The sequence below is a fragment of the Marmota flaviventris genome, chromosome 5 (assembly GCF_047511675.1).
Source record: "Marmota flaviventris isolate mMarFla1 chromosome 5, mMarFla1.hap1, whole genome shotgun sequence".
NCBI classification, from domain to species: Eukaryota; Metazoa; Chordata; class Mammalia; order Rodentia; family Sciuridae; genus Marmota; species Marmota flaviventris.
Window position 1 is genome coordinate 118,473,590 of NC_092502.1, and position 21,483 is coordinate 118,495,072.

Consider the following 21,483-nt stretch of genomic DNA (forward strand, 5'->3'; position numbering starts at 1 on the left):
ACTCTAAAAATTTGAATATTTTATTAGCTTCTATCTATGTTTCATTCCCTGTGTGTAACCAATTAAAAAATTTTACATTTTCTTCTCAAAGTAGACTCCTATTTATCTTCACTTATTACTACCTAATCTTTACTGGTTCAACAAACAAACAACAAATAAATGTATAAATTCTACTTCCCAAACTGTGTTGCACAGAGCATTAGTTCAATACAATGTTAAATGGTATTCTATTAAAAAACAGGGTCTCATGGCCAATTAAGTTTAGAGAATACTACATACCCCTGTTCCACCTTGTCCATTCACAGTGAACACAGGCACTAAACTCCTGCAGCAAGCAGCCTGTTTGACTCAGCATTTCAGTAGTCTCCCCATTTTTATGGAGAGTCCTTAGATATCTTACATCCATTACATAGTTAAGGGCATGTTTGTTTAGGATATGAAGTAAAGAGCAAACTCCATTTGCTCTTTATTTTTCCTATCAACTAATTTTCCTATCCTAGATTTCCTATCAACATTTGTTGACTAGTCTCTGCCTCCTCTGTTTTGGGGGCTTCTTTAATCATCAGTTAATTTCCTAAGTATCATAGGGTCTATTTCAGAGCTAAATGTTGACTCTTTGGCTTTATTTATTTAGACACAGGGACATCTGTCAGTATTTTTGAGGGAGGCCCACTTGAATGTAGATAAATCATCTTACTAGCTACATGTACAGCCAACTCTCAAAAGTTAGCTTTCCAGCACTAAAAGTGAGTCCCAGTGAGTTATCAATCACAGAGCTCTACTGAAGAAATCTGGGGTGGGAAGTCAAACTTTCAGGGGTAACTCAAAGTTTGTCAGTAATTGGCCTCATCATTCGCAATTTAAATAAGCAAGGCCTGCATTTCCCCACTTTTCTTTTCTGGCTCATCAAAGTACTCAAATTCCAAGTCTTGCCAATTTTGAGTCAGATATAACTAGAAACTTATCTATACTTATTTTCATTCATATACTCTGGCTTCAAGAGGCCATTCAGTGAAATTCCACTTGAATCACACTTCAAATTATAGAGCTAATCACATTTCATCTTGAGTTGAAGTTTTTAATCAATGCAACTTTGCCAGCCTGAAACTGGCAAGGACTGGGTGAATTTCTCTTTTCATGATTGCAAGGCCAGGACACACACACACACACACACACACACACACACAGAGTATCATGTTGGTTAGCCCAAATTTTGGGCATGCAGAGCTCACACTTTAGGTACTTAGATGATGCTAGGTCCCTTTAAACTCTATGATTCTATGATTCAGAATATATGGAAATATGCCAGTTTTCTTAGGGAAAGAAGAAAGTTAAGAAGCCAGCAAACAAACATTTTTATGTATAAAAGAATGTCTGGATGAACAACTTTTGAATATTAACAGTGGTTATAGATGGATGATGGACCATTATGGGGTGACCTTTCCTCCAGATCTACTTCAACCCTGTGCTAGGCCCTTGGAGGATGACTAGTAGGACTATATCTTGGGCTTACACCCTTGTGCACTGGTTTCTGATTGGGTTCAGTCAATGGAGAACCTCAGGAGACCAGAGAGAGGGAGGGTGGGCTTCAGGTGTCTATTCCTTTGGCCATTTACTTGCAGAATTGTCTTGGGCAGGCCAGATCCTGCCCAACTGATGGTCATAGCTTGTCAGTCTATTCAGGCTACTTTGTTGTCTGTCACCAACAACAAAAATTTATTTTTCACAGCTCTGAAAGCCAGAAGTCCAGGTTGTCATCATGGTAGGGTTCTGGTGAGAACTTCCTTCCAGGTTGCTGTCTTCTTGCACTATATCCTTACATGGCACAACGAGGGCAAGAGAAATCCCTGGTCCCTTTTATAATGGCACTAACTCATTCATGAGGATTCCATCCTCCTAAAAGCCCATCAGCCTCCCATTGGGGGTTAAGGTTTCAACATATGGACTTTGGGAGGGCACTGACTTTCATTCTATAACAGTTCCTCCCCAGAAGAGTTGCTCCACATGAGTCCTTCTGAGGTCTGCTTACTACTTGAGATCCAAGGGTGGTAACATCCTCACTGTTTCTAGGCCAGGGATGTTCCACCATCTCTGATGATTTCCCACTACCTTTCCTAAAGTAACTGGTGACCACTGCCCAAAGCTACACTGTCAGCATTGCAATCTAGGTGCTTACCTCAGGAAGTGTTGTTTGCTGTCCGTATCTCTTAGCTAAGCAAGTGTGCACTTACATATTATTTTTCTCTTAGATCCAAGAGTTGAAGATTGGCTCCTCATGTCCTCGCCTCTGCCACAAACCATCATCCTGGGACTCTATGTCTATTTTGTCACTTCTCTGGGACCAAAGCTCATGGAGAATCGAAAACCCTTTGAACTCAAGAAAGTGATGATAACGTACAATTTTTCCATAGTACTCTTTTCTTTGTATATGTGTTATGAGGCAAGTGTCTTCGGTATTCCCTGTTTTTTTTTTTTTTTTCCAGTATTCCTAATGGAAGAATTTTGCCTGGGTCTTTCTGTTTATGTCATTTTTAAAAAATAGGGCAACCTTTAATAATTAAGGAATTCAGAAACTGCACTCATTATAGCAGGTATTTGATAAAAAATGGTTAGGTCTGCATCAAATAACAAACTCTTTAGAGGATCTCAGGGTAGTCCACTTCTCAGGTAGTGAGAAGAATTAATTCCTAATCCAGGGATTACACGCAGTTAGCCTTAGTAGTTGATTGAACAAGTCCATAAATGTTAGCTTTGGAGAAACTTATGCCTAGAGAAATTTTGTAACTTACTCAAAGTAGTCACATAGCTGGTGAGTGGAAAACGAATATTTGAATGCAGGTCCATCTGATATCAGAGTTCATCCTGTTCTGAAATGCGTTGTCACCATCATGGTGAAAACTCTTGGTTTCTGTGTGCTCTGATGAGCTGTACAACAGTGGACTATTTGGGTTTGGTTGAACTTTGAGGGGAAAGAGAATACAGAACCATACAAAGCAGTAGGAAGTCTATTCCTGAATTGTTCTTAAGGGAGATGGGAATCTTCCAGGACCAAAAGCATATTCATGGATGTTCTCTTTTCCTTCTGCTCTTAAAAAGTATCTCAGCCACCCTCACAGATCTGCTTCTCTGGGATTCTTTGCTTCTTCTCCTACTCCAGTGCTTCCTCGCCCTCTTTTTTACTTCCTCTCCAGCAGAGCTTGTGCTTAGTCATAATTGGGATTCATATGAATCCCCCAGGACTTCAGTGGCCTCTCTTTACAACAGAGTCTCACCATGAGCATCCTTTCTACCCTCTTCTTGCTGCAAATCCACCTGATCAGGTCACTTTTCATGCTCCAGCTTTGTTTTTCATGGGCCTTCCCTAAGTCTGGACTCACTCTGCTACTTTCTATTTCCTTTACTTTTTTTTCTAAATTAACTCACTCTACTGTCCCTTCTAGAGTATGAGCATTAGACTGGGAAAGAGTAGTAGGGATGGGAAACAGAAAATACATGCTGTTAGCATGTTCTCAGAGATAGGACATAGCAGTAGCATGTTACAGTAGTGATAAGAATAAATTTGGAAGCTAGGAGACCAAGGACTATTTAGTCCTGGTTTTGCTAATATTTGAATGCAGGTCTATCTGATATCAGAGTTCATCCTGTTCTAAAATGAGTTGTCACTATCATGGTGGAAACTCTTGGTTTCTTTGTACTCTGATTCAACATGATTTTGAGGAAGTTACTAAATCTTGCTAAGCCTCAGTCCTTTCATTTTATAAAACCAGAATGCAATCAAATTGTCTTTCAGATCCCAGAATGCTCTGGTATTCTTAGGTTCTCTGTCTGATTGTGTCATTGATTGTGATGTCCCCCAAATGTATTTCTCAGACTGGAAAGGAAACCAGTTATAATCAGGCAGTTTGCGTTCCCATTTTATCAATTATAACATAAAAGAAGGTTTGAAAACATCTAAATTTGAGAGTTTCTATCTGCATTCACCCTAAATACTTGAGTTACTTGAATAATACTTGAATAAACCAAGTTTCAGGGCTTATTACCTGCCAAATATAAATTATTTCTTCTTATTGCTAGCCTCAAACATAGACATATATAGCAAAAACTTCATGGGTTGTTGGAATGAGCCTAACATAGGGAAAACATTACGTTCCACTCTCGGTTTAAACAGACTTTCAGCAGCCAAACCACATGCCATCTGCTGATGGCGCATTTGAACACATGGCTATTGTGTGCAGCATGGTTTCATTTGGTGTAAACACCTCCACTAGGGATATTTGGCCAGATATGAACAAAAGGAAAGAGAAACTCATCAGGCTAAAGGAACTCAGATGCCTTTGAGTGATTGTTCAAATGTGCTAGATACTTGGCATCTGTCAGACCCTAATAAAGACAGACCAGGTCAGACCCCACTATAGGCCAAGTCATACCGCTTCTTCTATTCAACACAGCACTTGTTTGTGTTAGGATAAGGTGGAGAATTAGCCACCTCAGTTTAAGAAAACAGCTCTGGACTTAGAGTATTACTTACATCCGTCAAAATGAGTCTGAGTATAAGAGGACATGAGAACATTCACTAGAGCAGGATTTTGTAAAACAGAATTAGCTGTTTGTCACATTCCCTTGTTCCTTTGAAAAGATCTGTTGACCTGCTTTTGTGAGACATTTTTTCTGATCCATGAAATGTGTATCTTGTACTTTTGTGAGCCTTAATTTCAGTATTTCATAATTTGTCAGGTTAACAATATATTATATTGTCCTATAAATCAAACTAGGAGCTTGTATCAGAAAGGGAAGCTGTATTTTTATTTATTATTATTATTTTTTAAATATCTTTATTTTGTTTATTTATTTTTGTGTGGTGCTAAGGATCGAACCCAGTGCCTCACAGGTGTGAGGCAAGCACTCTGCCACTGAGCCACAACCCCAGCCCAGGAAGCTGTATTTTTAAATATCATCATTAAAAGTTGTTCTCTTTTGTTCCTTTTTTTTTTTTTTTTTTGCACCAGTAAAATGTCATTTTGATAAAGACTAATAGGTGTTTGCTTTTGAATTTAATTTATTGTGAAGTTGTAATTTTAGCTTTATCAGTGACAAAAATAGAAATTTAAAAATGTGTTTCAGTGGCAGAACATGATATAACCATAAAACTGAGGAGGAGGACAGTGCAAGGAAGATGTTTGCACTTGTGAGAAGAAGTTAAAGAGAATCATATTGTCCTATCCCAAATTAAGCCCACCATTTAACATATGCATTAATTTAAAATTAAAGTCCTCGGCTTTTCATTTTCAGATACTGTTTTTAAAAGAAGATCTTCCCACCATCAGCCTGAAAGAATGTCAATATAATCTTTGATTTACAATTCAGACTTAGCAACAATAGGCTTTTTCTTCTCACCACCAGTGGAAAGTCACTTTGTGGGCGTGTTGGAATTAAGGCCTTCCAGATTGTACTCCTATTGTTAACAAGAGCATTCTCCTCTCTCATCTTATGAACCCAAATCACAACTAGTATGTGAGTCTTGGGTCTGGTCCATCTTGATTTTTTATTTTTTTTTTTAATTTTTTATTGTTGGCTGTTCAAAACATTACATAGTTCTTGATATATGTAAATCAATGGATGTGTAACTGATGTGATTCTGCAATCTGTATATGGGGTAAAAATGGGAGCTCATAACCCACTTGAATCAAATTGTGAAATATGATACATCTTGATTTTTTAAATTTATTTTTCCATATTTTTATTGGTGCATTATAGTTATACATAATGGTGGAATTTGTTGTTGCATATTTGTATATGTATGCAATATAATTTGGCCAATATCATTTGCCAGTATTTCCCCTTGCCCTCCCCTGTCCCTAACCAAGTCCCTTTCCTCTACTATACTGATCTTCCTTCATGGCCCATCTTGATTTGAAATGAGGAAAGAATAAGAGAGCCATCGTCCACCACTTCACATCACACCCTTCACCCAGGGACAGGAAAAACTCAGTTGCTTCAGTCACTTTATCAGTACATCAATGAACTTTAATTTGCCCATTTAATTATTGACTAATAGGGGAGAGTTGAAAAGACTGATTCAGAGCCAGGTATTCCCTATAAAGATGCATAGACTTACAAATATAGATGAGCATAAGATAAATTACTTCTCAGTAGCTGCTGTTTAAGCAGAACCCTCCCAGGGATTTTTCTTCACTATATTAGAATAACCATCCCAAGAAATGGAAAATTTTGTCAGAATACAGTTTATAAAGATAATATATGAATCTAAGGTTTTGAAAATTCTCAATGTCAAGCTTCTCTGTCAAGCGTGTTTGTAGATTGTCATTGTTGAAACCGCCTTCTCTGCTGCACTGACTGCTTACTCAGCTGATAAACTAATGGAGTCACAATCAAAACTACCTTTGTTGTAGCTGTTGAGCAAACACTTCCTTCTTTGATATGCATGTGCTTTCTTGCAGTTTGTGATGTCTGGCTGGGGTACAGGTTATTCATTTCGATGTGAAATTGTTGACTATTCACGGTCACCCACAGCTTTAAGGGTAAGTTTTTTTAAGGGTAAGTTTCTCTTTGGAAAAACTTGTAATTCCAAATTGAAAACTTGTAATTCCAAATTAAAACCTTTTGGACTCTATTTGCAATAATGACTGTGAACTCAGAATGACTAAATGATTCCATTATCAGATTGTATATGTTGGGGGGAAGAAAACTAAAAATTACACAAAATAATCAGTGTGTTGTTTAATGTAAAATGAAAATAAGTGCTTTTTCTATGAATTTCTCCAATTTAAAAATAAATTTATATCAGGTTCCTCAGAAAAATGCAAAAATAATTATCGTAAGGTCTATAAATTCCACTTCTGTACATATACCTAAAGGAATTGGGGGAACTCAAAGAGATATTTGAATACTCTCTAGTACAGCAACATTATTCATTAGAGCCAAAAGGTGGAAGCAACCAAGTGTCTATGGAGGGATGAGTGGAGAAACAAAATGTGGTAGACAGGGGACAGGGAGGGATATTATTCTGCCTTTTAAAGAAAAGAAATTCTTACTCATGCTAAAACATGACTGAGTCTTGAGGATATTATGCTAACCGAAATTAACCAGTCACAAAAGGGTAAATATTGCATGATTATATGAGGTACCTAGAGTAGTCACCTCATCACAGAAGATAGAATGATGGCTGGACTGGAGGGAAGGGAGGAAATGGGAAGTTATTTTTGAATGAGTCCAGAGTTTCAATCTAAGAAAATAAAGAATTCTATGGATGGATGGTCATGATAGTTGCACAACAGTGGGAATATAACTCCACTGAACTGCATGCCCAAAATGGTTAAGGTGATAAATTTTGTTGCGTCTATTTTATAAAAAAAAAAAAATTAATAAACTTTTGTCCATGCTAAAAATATAATAAAATGAGATCATAACTGTGTGTATTTTTGCAGATGGCACACACCTGCTGGCTTTATTACTTCTCCAAATTTATTGAGCTGTTAGACACTGTGAGTATGTGGTCACCACATTTGGTAAATATTTGATGTTTCAATGAAAGCAATAAAGTGCTCTAGTTCAGTTGTCTAATAACTTGGGCTATTTCTCCTCAGGTAGACCTACTCTTATCTCTTTTACCTTTTATTATCAGTAGCTTGCTAGAATCAGCAGGATAAGCTTATTTTCCAATATTTCACAAACTCCCAAAGGTATTTAACACTTGATTAAGTTAAGCATTTAATTCTCACTTATTCTCCAAACTATACATCTTTATGTAGATGGTAGTATAGTTTTATGAAGAACATTCATGAAGCTAAGAAAGAGCCCTTTAGTTTTTTCTACCAAAGCAATGTTCATCCACACTCCTTTAAGAGGATAAGTGCTTCAAATTTCCTAAGGTTACACTTGGATGTGAGGTTACCACTGGGGTAGGAGGAATTGGGGGAACACCAGGACTTCTCGAACTGTCTTTTTGAACTGTGTGCTTTTGGCCCTAGCTCTTCCTTTGAGATCCTGGTGAGGATCAACTCTGTACCTGGATGACTGGGTCCAGGGAGAAGCAAATTTCAAAGATTAGAGTGACAAAGATTAGTGTCAATAATGAGAGAAGAAAGTCATGAGCCTTTGTTTCCAGAAGCTGAATATTGACTATATCTCTCTGGCAAATATATCTTAGTTACTTGGAATCCTTTCTGATTTTGAGGTTGACAAGTGTGTACTGTCCCTGAGCTTATAGGAAATCTTAACATGTTTCGACTTCTCAGTTGACTAATCTTATTATGTTAGATAGAATTGGAAGAGACTTTAGTGAAATTAGAATCTAGTGGCTCTTAAACTTTAATGTGTTAGAATTACCTGGAAGGTTTTTAAACCACAAATGCCTGGACCCCTTGTTTCTGATTTAATGGGTTTTAGATGGTGCTCGAGAATTTACATTTCTAACAAGATCTCAGATGATGCTAATGCTGTTCATCCAAGGACCACACTTTAAAGTGAGAACCTCCTTGTCATAGTCTAATGGTTCTTAGTCTTCATAGTGCTGTAGAATTAATTGCATTAGGAACAAAAACAACAAAATGTGGACTCCACCTTCAGGGATGTGATGTCAATTGGTCTGGAGTAGAGACCAAGCATGGCTATTTTAAAAATATGCTTGGATATTATAAGACACACCTAGGGTATTCTAGAGTCCTCACTCAGAAAAAAATTAAAGCTAAAAATTCAGTGACTTACCAGAGGAATGCTACTACTGACTGGGACCAGGACCCAGAGTGCTAATTTATGGCTTTTCCTGCTGTACCAGGCTTCATTCTTCCATGTGCATAAACAAATGCATTTTTGCTTCATTGATTCTGCTTTGCATGTTTTCAGTTCCAGCTTCTGCAAGGAAACTGTTGCTGCTTCTATATTCGTCTATGAACTACCTTTCTCAACTATTCCCATTACAGTAATACTTTTCTTTGCACTATTCTGTTTAGTCCTGAATTTTAAAATATATCTTAGTTTAAGTTCAGGTATTCTGAATATTTTTTGAACATTTCCCCCCCAAAATTCTGCTTTTCATTTTGTGAAAATTCTACAAACCCCCGAGTTTGCACAATCTGAATGTTACGTCTGTTGCTCTTCTCATTTTTCTTATACAACTTTGCTTTCTTTGCCCTTGCATTTTTAAAATTAACTCTTCTTTATCTTCCTTTTATATTAACTTGCTAACTTTTGATATGTTGTACCTCTCTCTTGGTTTGCCTCATCCCTTATTCCAGATTGATAGGATGTATCAGAGAGCAATGTTGAATAAAAATAATTTCAGTCCTGAGAATTAAGGACTTTTAGTTTCCCATAAACTTCAAAAGCCATTGGAATTTTTTTTTAACCAATAGTCTTTCTTTCAATCATTTTTTGGCCAAATTCTTCACTTTATATCTTTGATTTGTTTATATCTGCATAAAATTTCTTTTCACTTTCTTATTGGTTCTCCCATGATGAGATGTCATCCCCAGCTAGTCATATGTTAGCTTTCGAGCTGCCACTCAGAGAAACAGCTAATTCTATAACTTTCCATAAGGCAGTTATTTCAAAGCAAATCATGATGTGAAATAGTTTGCTCTTTGCCAATTTTTTGGTAATATTCAATAAATTATTGCATGATTTTTATGAACTTGATTATCTTTAAATTATTTCAGATCTTTTTTGTTCTGCGTAAGAAAAATAGCCAAGTGACTTTCCTTCATGTCTTCCATCATACCATCATGCCATGGACCTGGTGGTTTGGAGTCAAATTTGCTGCAGGTAGCCAAGGGAGAGCTGGGATCATGTGATATAAATGATAACATTTATGTATGCTACAAATAAAAAAATTTATCCTTAAATATACTTTATAAGAAACAAAAAAAATCAAAGAGTCACTTTGGTTAACTTCTGACTTTCAAATTATTACCTGATATGTAAACATAGGACTGTTAGTTAGACTTTTTCCCCAAATCTTTAGGTACACATGATTTAGAGGCACAGTCTTGTATAAATGTTTTTAGTTTTGTTTGGATTTTATTCTTTTCCCAAAGAGTTCTATTACATGTCTTCAAATAAATAAACAGTGAATATGTAAAATGGTAAAAAGCCTAGGACTCTAGTTAGGTAACTATTTTTTATATGTTCCCAGGAAGTCAGAATATTTATCTCAAGTTCCCATGTCTTATCTGCCTTCAAATTCCTAATAACTTACATATATGCCATCTTGGTCAATTTTGTGTTGCTGTAACAAAGTATTAGGAGCTGGTTGATAAATAACAAAAAGGTATTTCTTTAGCTCACAGTTTTGGAGACTGAAAGTCCAGAATTCCTTAGTCTCATTTGTTTGGCTCTGGTGAGGGCCCTCTGTGTCATATTATGGCAGATAGCATCATGGCAGGAATGCATGCTAGAGAGAGGTGATATGACAAGAGAAGAAGCAAGAGACTAGGGAAGGTCCTTATTCACTCTTTTGTAATAAGCCTGATCTGGAGGGAAATAATCTACCCGTGAAAGACCAGCAAAAACAGTTTCCTGGGGATGGTCATAACCCAGTCATCTCCCAGTAGGCCCCAACCTCTCAAAGATCCCACCACCTTTCAGAACACATTATGTTGGGTCCAAGCTTCCAACACATGAACATTTGGAGAAAGACCCATATTCAAAAAATGGCATACCTCAGCACCTAACAACTCTTTAAAAATGGGTCAAATTTTAGTTATCTTAACTTCCCAAAGCATTCTGGTGTTTTTAAAGTCGAAAATAGTTTAAATCAAAAACTTGACAAACAGCCTCTTCTGTTGGTTTCATTTTGGTTTTATGTTTTTGAATATCTAGAAATGGAGAAAATAGGCAGTAATTTTATCCCATCATAAAGTCTTAAATAAGCAGTATCCCCCACGGACATATTCTTACCTTAGCAAGGTAAGATTTATTTAGTCTAGTTTCTTAAATTTAAGAATTCTTCAAATAAGCCTATAGCTCATATGAAACAATGCTTTAATATTTCTATGAATAGCTCATTTCAGTTAGGCATCAACCTAGAAAAGCCACTAGGGCTGAGAAATGTGGGTAAAGGATTTTCCCTATAGGGCCTATGGGCATTGGATTTCCCAGTACATAAAATTTTCTTCTTTGTCCCAAATTGGCATTTATATGTTAAGAAAATTTTAAAGTAAATATAACTCCTTTTCTTATGATGCATGTTAATATAAATATTTAATTCACTTTCTAACAAGATATCTTTAGCTGTGTCCATTTCACAAATCAAATGTAGCTATAGTATTTAATCTTTGTTATTTTACTTATCTGTGTTATTTTTTTCTCTCACATATACATTGTGTCTCTAGGTTTTTTTTAAGTGATATACATTAACACCTTATTTGTGTTGACAAAAAATTGCAAAATACCTGAACATTGCCTAGTAGTAGAGTGTTTATTTTTTATGTGTATAAATACCATGAAACAAAATGATATTGAGAAGTATTTAGTTCATCTTCTCCATTAAGCAGCTTAACTCCTAATTATCAGAAAATGATTATTTTATATTAAAGAATGCTAGTAAAGACATTTCTATATCCTTATAATTTATGTCCTTTTCTTCCATGAGACTAGAATACAGTTGACTTTCCATATCTATGGATTCTTCATCCATGTATTTCACCAACTATGAACCTAAAATATGCAAAAAAATTACATCTATGCTAAATCTTGTTATTATTCCCTAAACAATACAACTTAACAACCATTTTCATATCATTTACATTTTTTTGGTATTATAAGTACTCCAGAGATGATTTAAATGATATGGGAGGATGTGCATAGAATATATGTAAATACCATCCCATGTTATCTAAGGGACTTTGAACATCTAGACATCTTGGTATCCTCAGGGGGTCCTGGAACCAATCTCCTTGGGTACCAAAAGACAGCTACACTATATTACAACTCTGACAAATAAATAGAAATAGAAAAAACATTGCAAAGCAATGCTCCAGAATATTGATTTGGAGATATTGAAATAAAAACTGGTTTTTCTTCTCTTTTTCCTTCTCTGTATTTTCTCATTTTTCTGTATTGTATATCTGATATATAAAATTTTATATATATAATACATAAATTTTATTTAAATAATGGTGTTATTTTCTCACTTTAATATTTTAGCTCACAGATGAAATTTCCATTTCAAAAACAAGTAATGCTTTCAATAATGAAAATTTGAATATATAATATACCCCAATTTTTAAATGTTAACATGTGTATGGATATCATTCACTTTATAATAGATCCCTTGTTCAAACCTTAGTCCCCATTTTTTTACAAAATATAGAAGATAATGTTTTCTGGTCTCTTGTATGTTTCATGAGTTGTCATTCCCACTCATTCTTATGTGTAAAATTCTAGTAAACACTTGAACAGCTTACCTGATAGTCTATTCAGTAGCAAGCACAGCAACAGGAGATATTTCCAGAGGTGCAGAGAGGTACTGGCCTCCATTCCTAGAATGAAACTGTCTGGTTTAATCGGTGTTTGTCAAAAACTTGAGCACAGCTGATCTCTATCTAGTGTTTAATTTCCTGTTTGCATCATGTGCCCTTCTCTGGGATATAATGAAAATATTTCTGTGGCAGTTTTTTTGTATTAATTATGTATGTACCCCTTTTGAGCAATATGGAAAATTGTGATAATTACCCAGGTGATTCCTTTATTTCTTTCCAAACCAAAGGAGTATAATGTGATGGCACTAATTTTAATTCATTCTGAGGTGGTTGTTTTTTAGACCCCTTCTCATAAAGCAAGCAAACTCAGAAAGTACTTCAAATAGCAAAGTAAAAAGCATTGCTAATTAAGATGTGATTGTTCTATGAAGAAACTTATTGAAATAACTTAGAAAATATTCATTACAGGAGAAAAAAAGCGAGTGGATTTTATTATATAGCTTCTGTTGATCAGTAGGCTTTACTAAACCTTCTTAGCTACACCAGTGTTTTGTTCAATCCCTGTCACAGGATTCTCATCTTAGGACATTTAAATGATCAAAGTATCCAAAAGGAAAATGGCTGCTCCTCTATCATATAATGGGAGAGGAGTGTGAGTGCAAAAAGGCTCTGATATAGTTCTTTATGAAGGCTGACATAGACTTCCTGTGGGCTATTATCATGACACATAAATGGACTTGAGAGGTATTTGGCTTATTCTCTGTGAATCAACTGGACTCCTAAGCTATCAGAAGTAGAAAACTGCTCTATTTTTAAATTACCCTAGAAAAGGTGTTTTCACACCACAATAATTTATTTATTTATTCAAGTTTCTTTGGGGGAAATAAGACTAATCCAAATTTAAATAATAAAAGCTGAGAGTTGTTAATAAGCTTCATTAATTATTTTTTTTCTAAAATTTGTAGAAATTGAAGGATTAGCTAAAATATGATTTACTCTACTGAGGAATAAAATGTTTACAAAGCAGAGCAAAATAGCATAAATATGCTTTAGGGGAAGATTTAACTACTCAAAAGTAATTATGTAGAACAGGTCACTTGAAGGGAGTACTCTAGCAGAGGTACTATTCAGAAGTATCTAGAAGTGCCTCCGGTATGAAAAATTATCAAATAATAGTTTGTTTCTGATATGCAATAATTTTATGACATGTTTCTTAGATGATTATGTTAAAAGTGTTAAATTTGTGTTTTTCCTTTAAACTTTCTGTAATTCATTGTGTTTATGATTTCGGTCCTTCCTCTGCCATAATTAGTTCAAATATGTGAAGTTTGTTTTATTTCTTGAATCAAAGAATTCTGGTATATAAGACAAAAAATATTTTGGAGAAAATTTTAAATTCCAGGTGAACATTAATAAGCACAGTCAGACTGTACATAAAGAAGGCCAATTTTTGTTACATTGTGCCTCTTCAGAAAGAGACCCTCAGGAAACTTTTTGGGATTTTTTTCCCCTACCATCAGCTAAACTCCCTACAACCTCTTCCAGTGACTACTATTATAGCTAAAGATAATTAAAAGATCTTTTCTTACATTCCCAAGTGTTCTTGGCTCTTCCTCTAAATTAAAGACGGTGAAATTAAAAGAGGAAAACCAAGATAAGAAGCCATAATCAAATCGAGCTAATAAGCAAGGATGGTTGAACAGTTAATAGATGTTTATTTTGGAAAAAACAATAATTGATTAAAGCAAATTTAGCAGAGCCTACTAATGGAAGCCAATGGTTTTACTGCCAGTATTTTTGTGACTCTAAAAATATTTAATGTAAATTAATGAGAGTGGGAAAAGTAGATTTGATTCCACACAATGTCTGTATAAAAATATGCTTCGCAATCTTATTATTAATAGCCGAAATTGGAAATGACCCAAGTATCTTTCAGCAGGAGACTGAATAAACATTGATGCATTCATATGGTGTAATACTGCCAACAGTAAAAAGACAAGTATTAGTGTACACACACCAACATGTGCATGAATCTTTAAAACATTATGCTGATTGAAAGAAGGCAGACATGAAAGAGTACCTCCCATGTAACTCCATTTATATAAAGCTTAATGACAAGCAAAATTAAGAGTGATTTATAGAAATCAGAGGTTACCTTGGGAAGGGCACATAGGACTCTATGTGGTATTGTGAATATTCTATATCTTGATCTTTGTGTTGGTCATGTGGGTGTATGTATGAAAAACCTAAAGTTGAACACTTAACATTAATGTACTTTGTGTACTTTATATGTGTTAACCTTCACTAAAAGAAGATTTTGATTATTATTAAACAATGTATCATATTTAGGAGATAACTCAGTTTGTTAAAGTAAGCCAAAATCAAAAAACCTTTTTAAATTAGAATATAATAAATAAATGTGCTGATTTATTGCCTGATTTGCATTTGTATTTTATTAAATATAGTACCAAGCTCTCTCTAGTTTGATAACTATTTAACATAATTGATATTTTATATGTTCTTTTCTTTCTTCCTTCTAAAATTCAAGAAATAGTTATACTAAAATCTCAGGTCAGACAAAAATGTGTCTGATTTTAAGGAACAACATCCCCAGGTTATAATAACTTTTTTTTTCCCAGGTGGTTTGGGAACATTCCATGCCTTTATAAATACAGCTGTGCATGTAGTCATGTATTTCTACTATGGACTTTGTGCAATGGGACCAGCCTACCAGAAGTATTTGTGGTGGAAAAAATATTTGACATCTTTACAACTTGTGAGTAACTAACTTTCTTTAAAACCAGATATGAAATAAACTGCAGTCATTTGTTTTTGCTGTGAATTAGAGTACTTGCTAAATATAGAACAAAATTTATGAAATGGCACAGGTACACTTTCTGGCCCCTATATGACACTATCTTTTTTTTTTTTAATCTTTATTTTATTTTTTTTATGTGGTGCTGAGGATCAAACCACAATGCCTCATACATGCTCGGCGAGTGCTCTACATCTGAGCCACAACCCCAGACCCCCCCACACACTATCCTTTTGATGTTATTTGAACTTTGTCAGGAAGTTCATTGAAAAGAAAGCATATTTAGTAACCAAGAGGTTTAAACAATTAAACCAGCATCAGTATCTTATACCCTCTGTATGCTATCTCAACATTTATTAAAAAATATGGACTGGGCTATAGATCAGTGGTAGAGTACTGGCCTCGCATATGTAAAGCCTGGGTTTGATCCCCAGCACTACAAAATAAGCAAATAACCAACCTCAAAGTTATGTGATCCTCAATAGGCTTAATACTAAATTAGAAGTTAGAAATTCAAGCCTTTCTGCATGCCTATCTACTCCTAACATTCATAAGTATATCTTTCCTCCAATAAGAAATGTATTGTGATGATTAAAGGATACAGCAGTAAATCAACATACATGTGTGATGTACATTTTGAGTACTGACCTCAAGTAGACAGTGTTTCAAAGAGCAGAGGTACTCAGTTCACACCAAATGATACTTAGGCATTAATCCTAAAATATATAAGGCTTATAAATTTTAAAATTATAACTTTGGGTACAAGATAATTATTTGCTTTAAGTGTTACTGTCTTCTATTAAAAGGAGAATTCTGCTAACTTCATATTTCCAAATTTGTAGTCTATAATAAATTGAATGTCATATTCTGCCAGCAATGCCAAGGGGAAACTATGAATTTAATTATACGTAGACTATTAAGGATAGATTTTTTTTTGTTAAAATCCTACAACTTGCTGAGTAAAATTTAGTAGATTCCTCTAAGGTACTTTCCTTAGATGCAGTTGTTTATCTTATCTGAAATTAGCAACAACCTAAATGACCAGACATAAGGAAATAGAGGCATAAGTTTCATATACTTTGAAATTCTATGATGTTATGAAAATTATTTACTGTTGTTTTTTTAAAAATATTTTTATTTTAAATGATATATGCTCATTGCAGAGAAATTACACCACCTAATTAGCCAAAGAGAAATAAAACAAGCATAATTCCACCTCCCAGAGATTATAATACTGAAAATTATATTTTGTTTTTATTCAGCTTTCTCCTTCATGCACATGTGTGTACATTTTATATGATTTATATTATACTACATAAACAATTTTGTATTTATCTTTGTTTTCACTTAACACACTCTTTAATTTTTTGAAAAAAATTTTAGTAAAGTAGAAAAATTTTTATGTAGAAGTGAAGGGTAGACATTGGTTGATGATTATTTCAAATGTTAGTCATCTACACACACAGGCATAGGAGTGTAGAGCTTGCTTAATCTTAAGTTTTCCTTCTTCTATAAAATGAAAGGAATAGTAGCTACTGGGCAGGAATGTCAGAAAAGTTCATTAAAATAATTCAAAGAAAGTGGATGATGATAACAATAAAATGGTTATAAAAGAAACTGTGAAAATCTTAGCCATGGTTGTAACTAGATGAATTGTAATTGTTATTTATTTCTATAGAATATTATTTTCTTAAATTTCCCTAGAACAATGTTCCCTTTTAATCAGGGACAAATATATATATATATATATATATATATATATATATATATATATATATATATATATATATCCCCCAAAGTCTGACATTGGCATAGAAAAGGATCCTGTTAGAAATGCATAGAATGATCCAGTCTAGAAAGCCTTTGAGTATCACTAGGGGGACACGAGTACCCTCTCAGTCCTTGCTAATTCTATACCTAGTTGGCATCTGGAACTATTTTTATGTGTGACAATGTGAGACACATGGCAGATATGAGGACTGAGGGATGCATTGGTTCCTACAAAATTAGAGGAACTCTAATTTGAATATTTTTATTTTCCAAAAATTGAAATACTTGGTCTAACAACAGGAGAGAATATTGGAAATTTGAAACCAATATGGAAAATTAGGCCATGAGGTAGTAGTCCTATGTACATTTTGTCAGAGTAAAGGACTCAGACTGCCAAAGAACCTGCCCTGCTGGTTCTCTGAGGATTACAACTCCAGTGGACATTTAAGTGGGACCCCCTGGAGGTGCAGCGTTCAGCTGGTCTGCACAGTGGTTCCGAACTCCCATCTGGATTTTGATATTATGCCATCCATTTCTACTCCCAGGGAGGCTAGATTTAAAGGTGAACGTCCCTGGTCCAGCTTTGGGTGAGGAGTGTATAAACATTAATAGGAAAAGAACTGTTAACTCTTCATATCTAAATGTTTTTTTCCTTTTTATTCTTTGATTTTTTTTTTTAGGTGCAGTTTGTTATTGTCACCATCCACATAGGCCAGATCTTTTTCATGGAGGATTGCAAGTACCAGTTTCCAGTCTTTCTCTACATTATTATGAGTTATGGGTTCATCTTTCTGCTGCTCTTTCTCCACTTTTGGTACCGTGCTTACACCAAGGGTCAGAGATTGCCTAAAAGTGTAAATAATGGAAACTGCAAAAACAAACGTCACTAAAATACAAGCACAGCATGATTGAGACAGATATCTTGTCTTCCTTGACAATCAAGATATATTTACCTATGCCATGATTTTGTATATTTTTCAAAACCAAGAGCTTGTATTTTTTGATAAGTTATTGGAGTTTCTGATATTTGAGAATCCAAAGTTCCCAGATAAGTCTTTTGATAATGACAGCCTAGAGCAGCCATAGGTTTTCCAGCTGCTTTTAAACTGAACTGAAAAGTTTTGTTTAATATGTTTTGTTACAGTGAAAGAAGGATGTGAAGCAATATAGTACTCTTCAAAGACGTCCAGTATAGATGAAAAATATTAGATATTTTGAGCACGGACAGAGACCCATGGAGTACAATAGATTCCTTCTGCTGGGGCTGGAAACCTCCACTGTAGGCTCGGGCTCTGTCACTTGTTGATTGTGTTCAGAAGACACTGTATTTATTTTAGAGGTCAATTCTTATTCTAAAGCACTAACACTGATAAACATGAATTTGGGATCAGTCACTTTTAAAAATCACTCGTGATAAATTTTAATGTATCTTCTTGAGCAGCTTCCACCACTTTTGCTGATGAGAATTCCTTCCAGTTAATACCCTGAGGCACTTGACACTAAGGTAGAGTTAATATTATTTTGGAAGCAAGGTGATTTGCTTGGATGGGTTAATGAACACTTAGCTGTTACAAATTTGCAATTAACTCTGTATATCTCTGGAAAAAAGGTGAATGTATCAATGAAGAAAATACTATGTAGTTCAGTAGGGAAAAATCTGTTGTCCGTTATATTATAATGTCATTTTGTGATATTGTCATGGTTTAAAGAATTATCTTGGCTAAGTATATATTGTTTAAAGACATAAATGTTCATATGATTAGCATACTGCAGGTACCTTTAAAGCATAAATAATTTTAGACCACTCATCATACACAGTATCCAGATAGGGTTTAGAGTGGTTTATGAAGCAACTGGAGGCAGGAGGTGGCACAAGAGAGTATTGGAGGAAGATTTGGTTATATAAATAAAGAGACAAATTTTGAGAGACAAATTACATTATAGTTATAGATTTACATATTTATTGTTAGAGAGATACTACATGAATAAAGTATTTTGTGAGTTAGCCTGGATTTCTCTTTTTCAGACCTACACACCATATAATGAAGTGCTGAAATTCATTTGTCATAGATTTTTGCTTTTTTCTCTAAAGTGGCTACTTTGTGATATGCTTTTGTTTTCACATTAACTTATTGGAGAACCAAAACTACCAATAGATAGATTTGTCCAAGAACTGCAGTATTTGGACATCTGTGAACCCCTTTCCTTTGTGCTTTTTGTTGTTATTCTTATATTTATGCTCAATTTTGAAGGATTGTTTATGTGCAAAGGACTTTGAACAATTAGCAATTATGGTCCCAGTTATTGTATAACACACGGTGATACTTATTGTACAACAAAGCCTGAGTTTTCACTGATTGTAATATCGGTTGTTCTTTGTCTCCCCCAGGCCCATGACTATACTATGACCTTTTGTCTTCACACTTACCAGATTCATAAGGTTATTTCTCACTAACTGACCTTTATGATCTCACTTGCTTACAGTATTAGAAGGTGAGGGTTGGTAAATGGAGGGAATTTCCTACTAAAAATAAAGAAAGAACAGGAGAGCAGAACTAAAAGAAACAGCTATTCCAGTTTTTACCACCGTAAAGGTCTCACGACTCCTTGAGTGTTTTCTGTTTTGGTTCTTTGAATCCAAACTAAAAATGCTAAAAATCTGAAGGTGTGTAGGTGCTGCTATACATACATAACAGTTCCTGGGGACCCAAGTAAGGTAAAGACCAAAAGGAAGGAAAAAAAAAATTGAAGATAAAACAGGGAATTTGATTTATTTTTTTCTGACCCACATAGCATCACCTTTCCTAACCTTCCTGAAGTCTAGAATGTTTGATGTGCCTATGAACTAACAGCAATATGCCATGAAACCACATTCTCAATTCTGTGGATAGAAATTGGGAGTTAGAATGCCACATGAAAACAGATTGCAATTGGCAGAAGTATTCTCTGCATAGGAATAGCAGATCAAGATGAGCGTCCCTGGATGTAGGATTTGTGTGAGCAATGTTTTGTTTAAAGGGTTCTGTGCGGTCAAGCAGTTTCTATTGAGGTTTTGTCCACTTTGTAAGACTTTATTGTCATTGGATGAACTTATCTAACAGACAAAAAGCCCAGCTACATAATCTAGTTCATTACTTACAGCTCTATGAGTCCTTGAGGACCTATATCCATATTGTAAATAAATACAAATACAAATTTTTAAATATCTATGGGATGTTGCCATTTTATAGTCTTAACTCCTCAGTGTAATTCTTAAACTGAGTATGCTACATTGTTTCGTGAATTATGAATTTATGTCCCCTCAATTATCCCTTATTTCTGTTAACTTTTGAAAGAATGTGGAAAACTCTGTGGATATTGTCAAAGTTTGGGTTTGTTCTTCTCTGTGTATTTAATAAATTTGTGGTATTACATGTATATTTGTGTGTGTATGTGTGTGTGTCTTTCATTTTGGAATCTAGCTCTTGTGTTTGTATGTATTGGGGATTTTTAATCTGAATACTCACCTCACCAAAACATTTTCACACTTTTTTTGTACACTTGCTATATTCAGAGCACTGTGCTGAAAATTATAGTGATACATAGTTCCCAAGGACATATGTGGACCCTCCTGGGCCTGCAGACTGGCAGATGAAATTTTATGGCAGAGCAGAATATGAGAGATGCCAGGTGGATAGAAATCCTGCCCTTTAGCAAACAAGGAAGACTACATGAAGGAATTTAAATTTTATCTGTATGTTTAAGTACAGAATTGCAAAAGAGGTCATGGGTTAGTAGGCAAGATTTCTTAAGTAAAGTAACAAACTAAAAAATAATAATTGTTTCAACCCTAACTGAAGCAATGGCTCTAAGTAATAATCATCAATGTTTGCTAAAACAATTAAGTGAAAGGTTGAAGAGGGAATTTATAATGGGTGACTTAATGCTGATATGACCTGAACCCACTGATCATTCTCAATGTCATTGAAAGTGTGACAATCAAACAAACATTATATGTCTCTCAATATGCTATACTATGAAGTATTCTTGCCAAAAAGAAATATTTTTTGAACTTGAATCTCATCAATCCTCTCTACCTAAACTACCAGTTGTAAGAAATAAAGTGGATAGAAGAAAATGTTAAAAGGCTTCCAGGGAGTACACTCAACCAATTCTAAAATACAGAAAATTCTGTAGGACCTAACTTCTTTAACAAAAACTGGTGTCTAAAAGACTGACAGAGAGGGCCAGTGGTGGAGCACCTGCTTAGCAAGTGCAAGGCCCTGGGTTTGATTCCCAGTACCACTAAAAAATAAACAAAAATTTTAAAAAGCCAGGAGAAGGGAATTTTCATAGATTTTTTTTTAAAGGCTATAATTAGATAGCAGAACAATCAGTAGAGCAGAGGGAATGGAGCAGGGAAGGAAGCAGGAGGAGAAAGGAGGGGAAGTACTGGGGACTGAATTAGAACAAATTATATTC

General features: G+C 34.8%; 2 protein-coding genes across 4 annotated transcripts in view; both read left to right on the plus strand.

Annotated features, from left to right (window-relative positions):
- Positions 1-20,439, plus strand: part of Elovl7 (ELOVL fatty acid elongase 7) — a 69,182-nt gene extending 48,743 nt beyond the window's left edge. For both annotated transcript variants that reach the window (XM_027938143.2, XM_071612583.1), the window contains exons 3-8: positions 2,250-2,440; positions 6,459-6,539; positions 7,446-7,502; positions 9,675-9,780; positions 15,077-15,213; positions 17,703-20,439. In XM_027938143.2, coding sequence (XP_027793944.1) covers positions 2,250-2,440; positions 6,459-6,539; positions 7,446-7,502; positions 9,675-9,780; positions 15,077-15,213; positions 17,703-17,912 — 782 coding nt within the window. In that variant the 3' untranslated portion in view covers positions 17,913-20,439. The remainder of the gene's footprint in view (positions 1-2,249; positions 2,441-6,458; positions 6,540-7,445; positions 7,503-9,674; positions 9,781-15,076; positions 15,214-17,702) is intronic.
- Depdc1b (DEP domain containing 1B) overlaps positions 18,441-21,483 on the plus strand; it is a 142,144-nt gene continuing 139,101 nt past the window's right edge. For both annotated transcript variants that reach the window (XM_071612580.1, XM_071612581.1), the window contains exon 1: positions 18,441-18,526. The gene's annotated coding sequence lies outside the window, so the exon portion shown is untranslated. The remainder of the gene's footprint in view (positions 18,527-21,483) is intronic.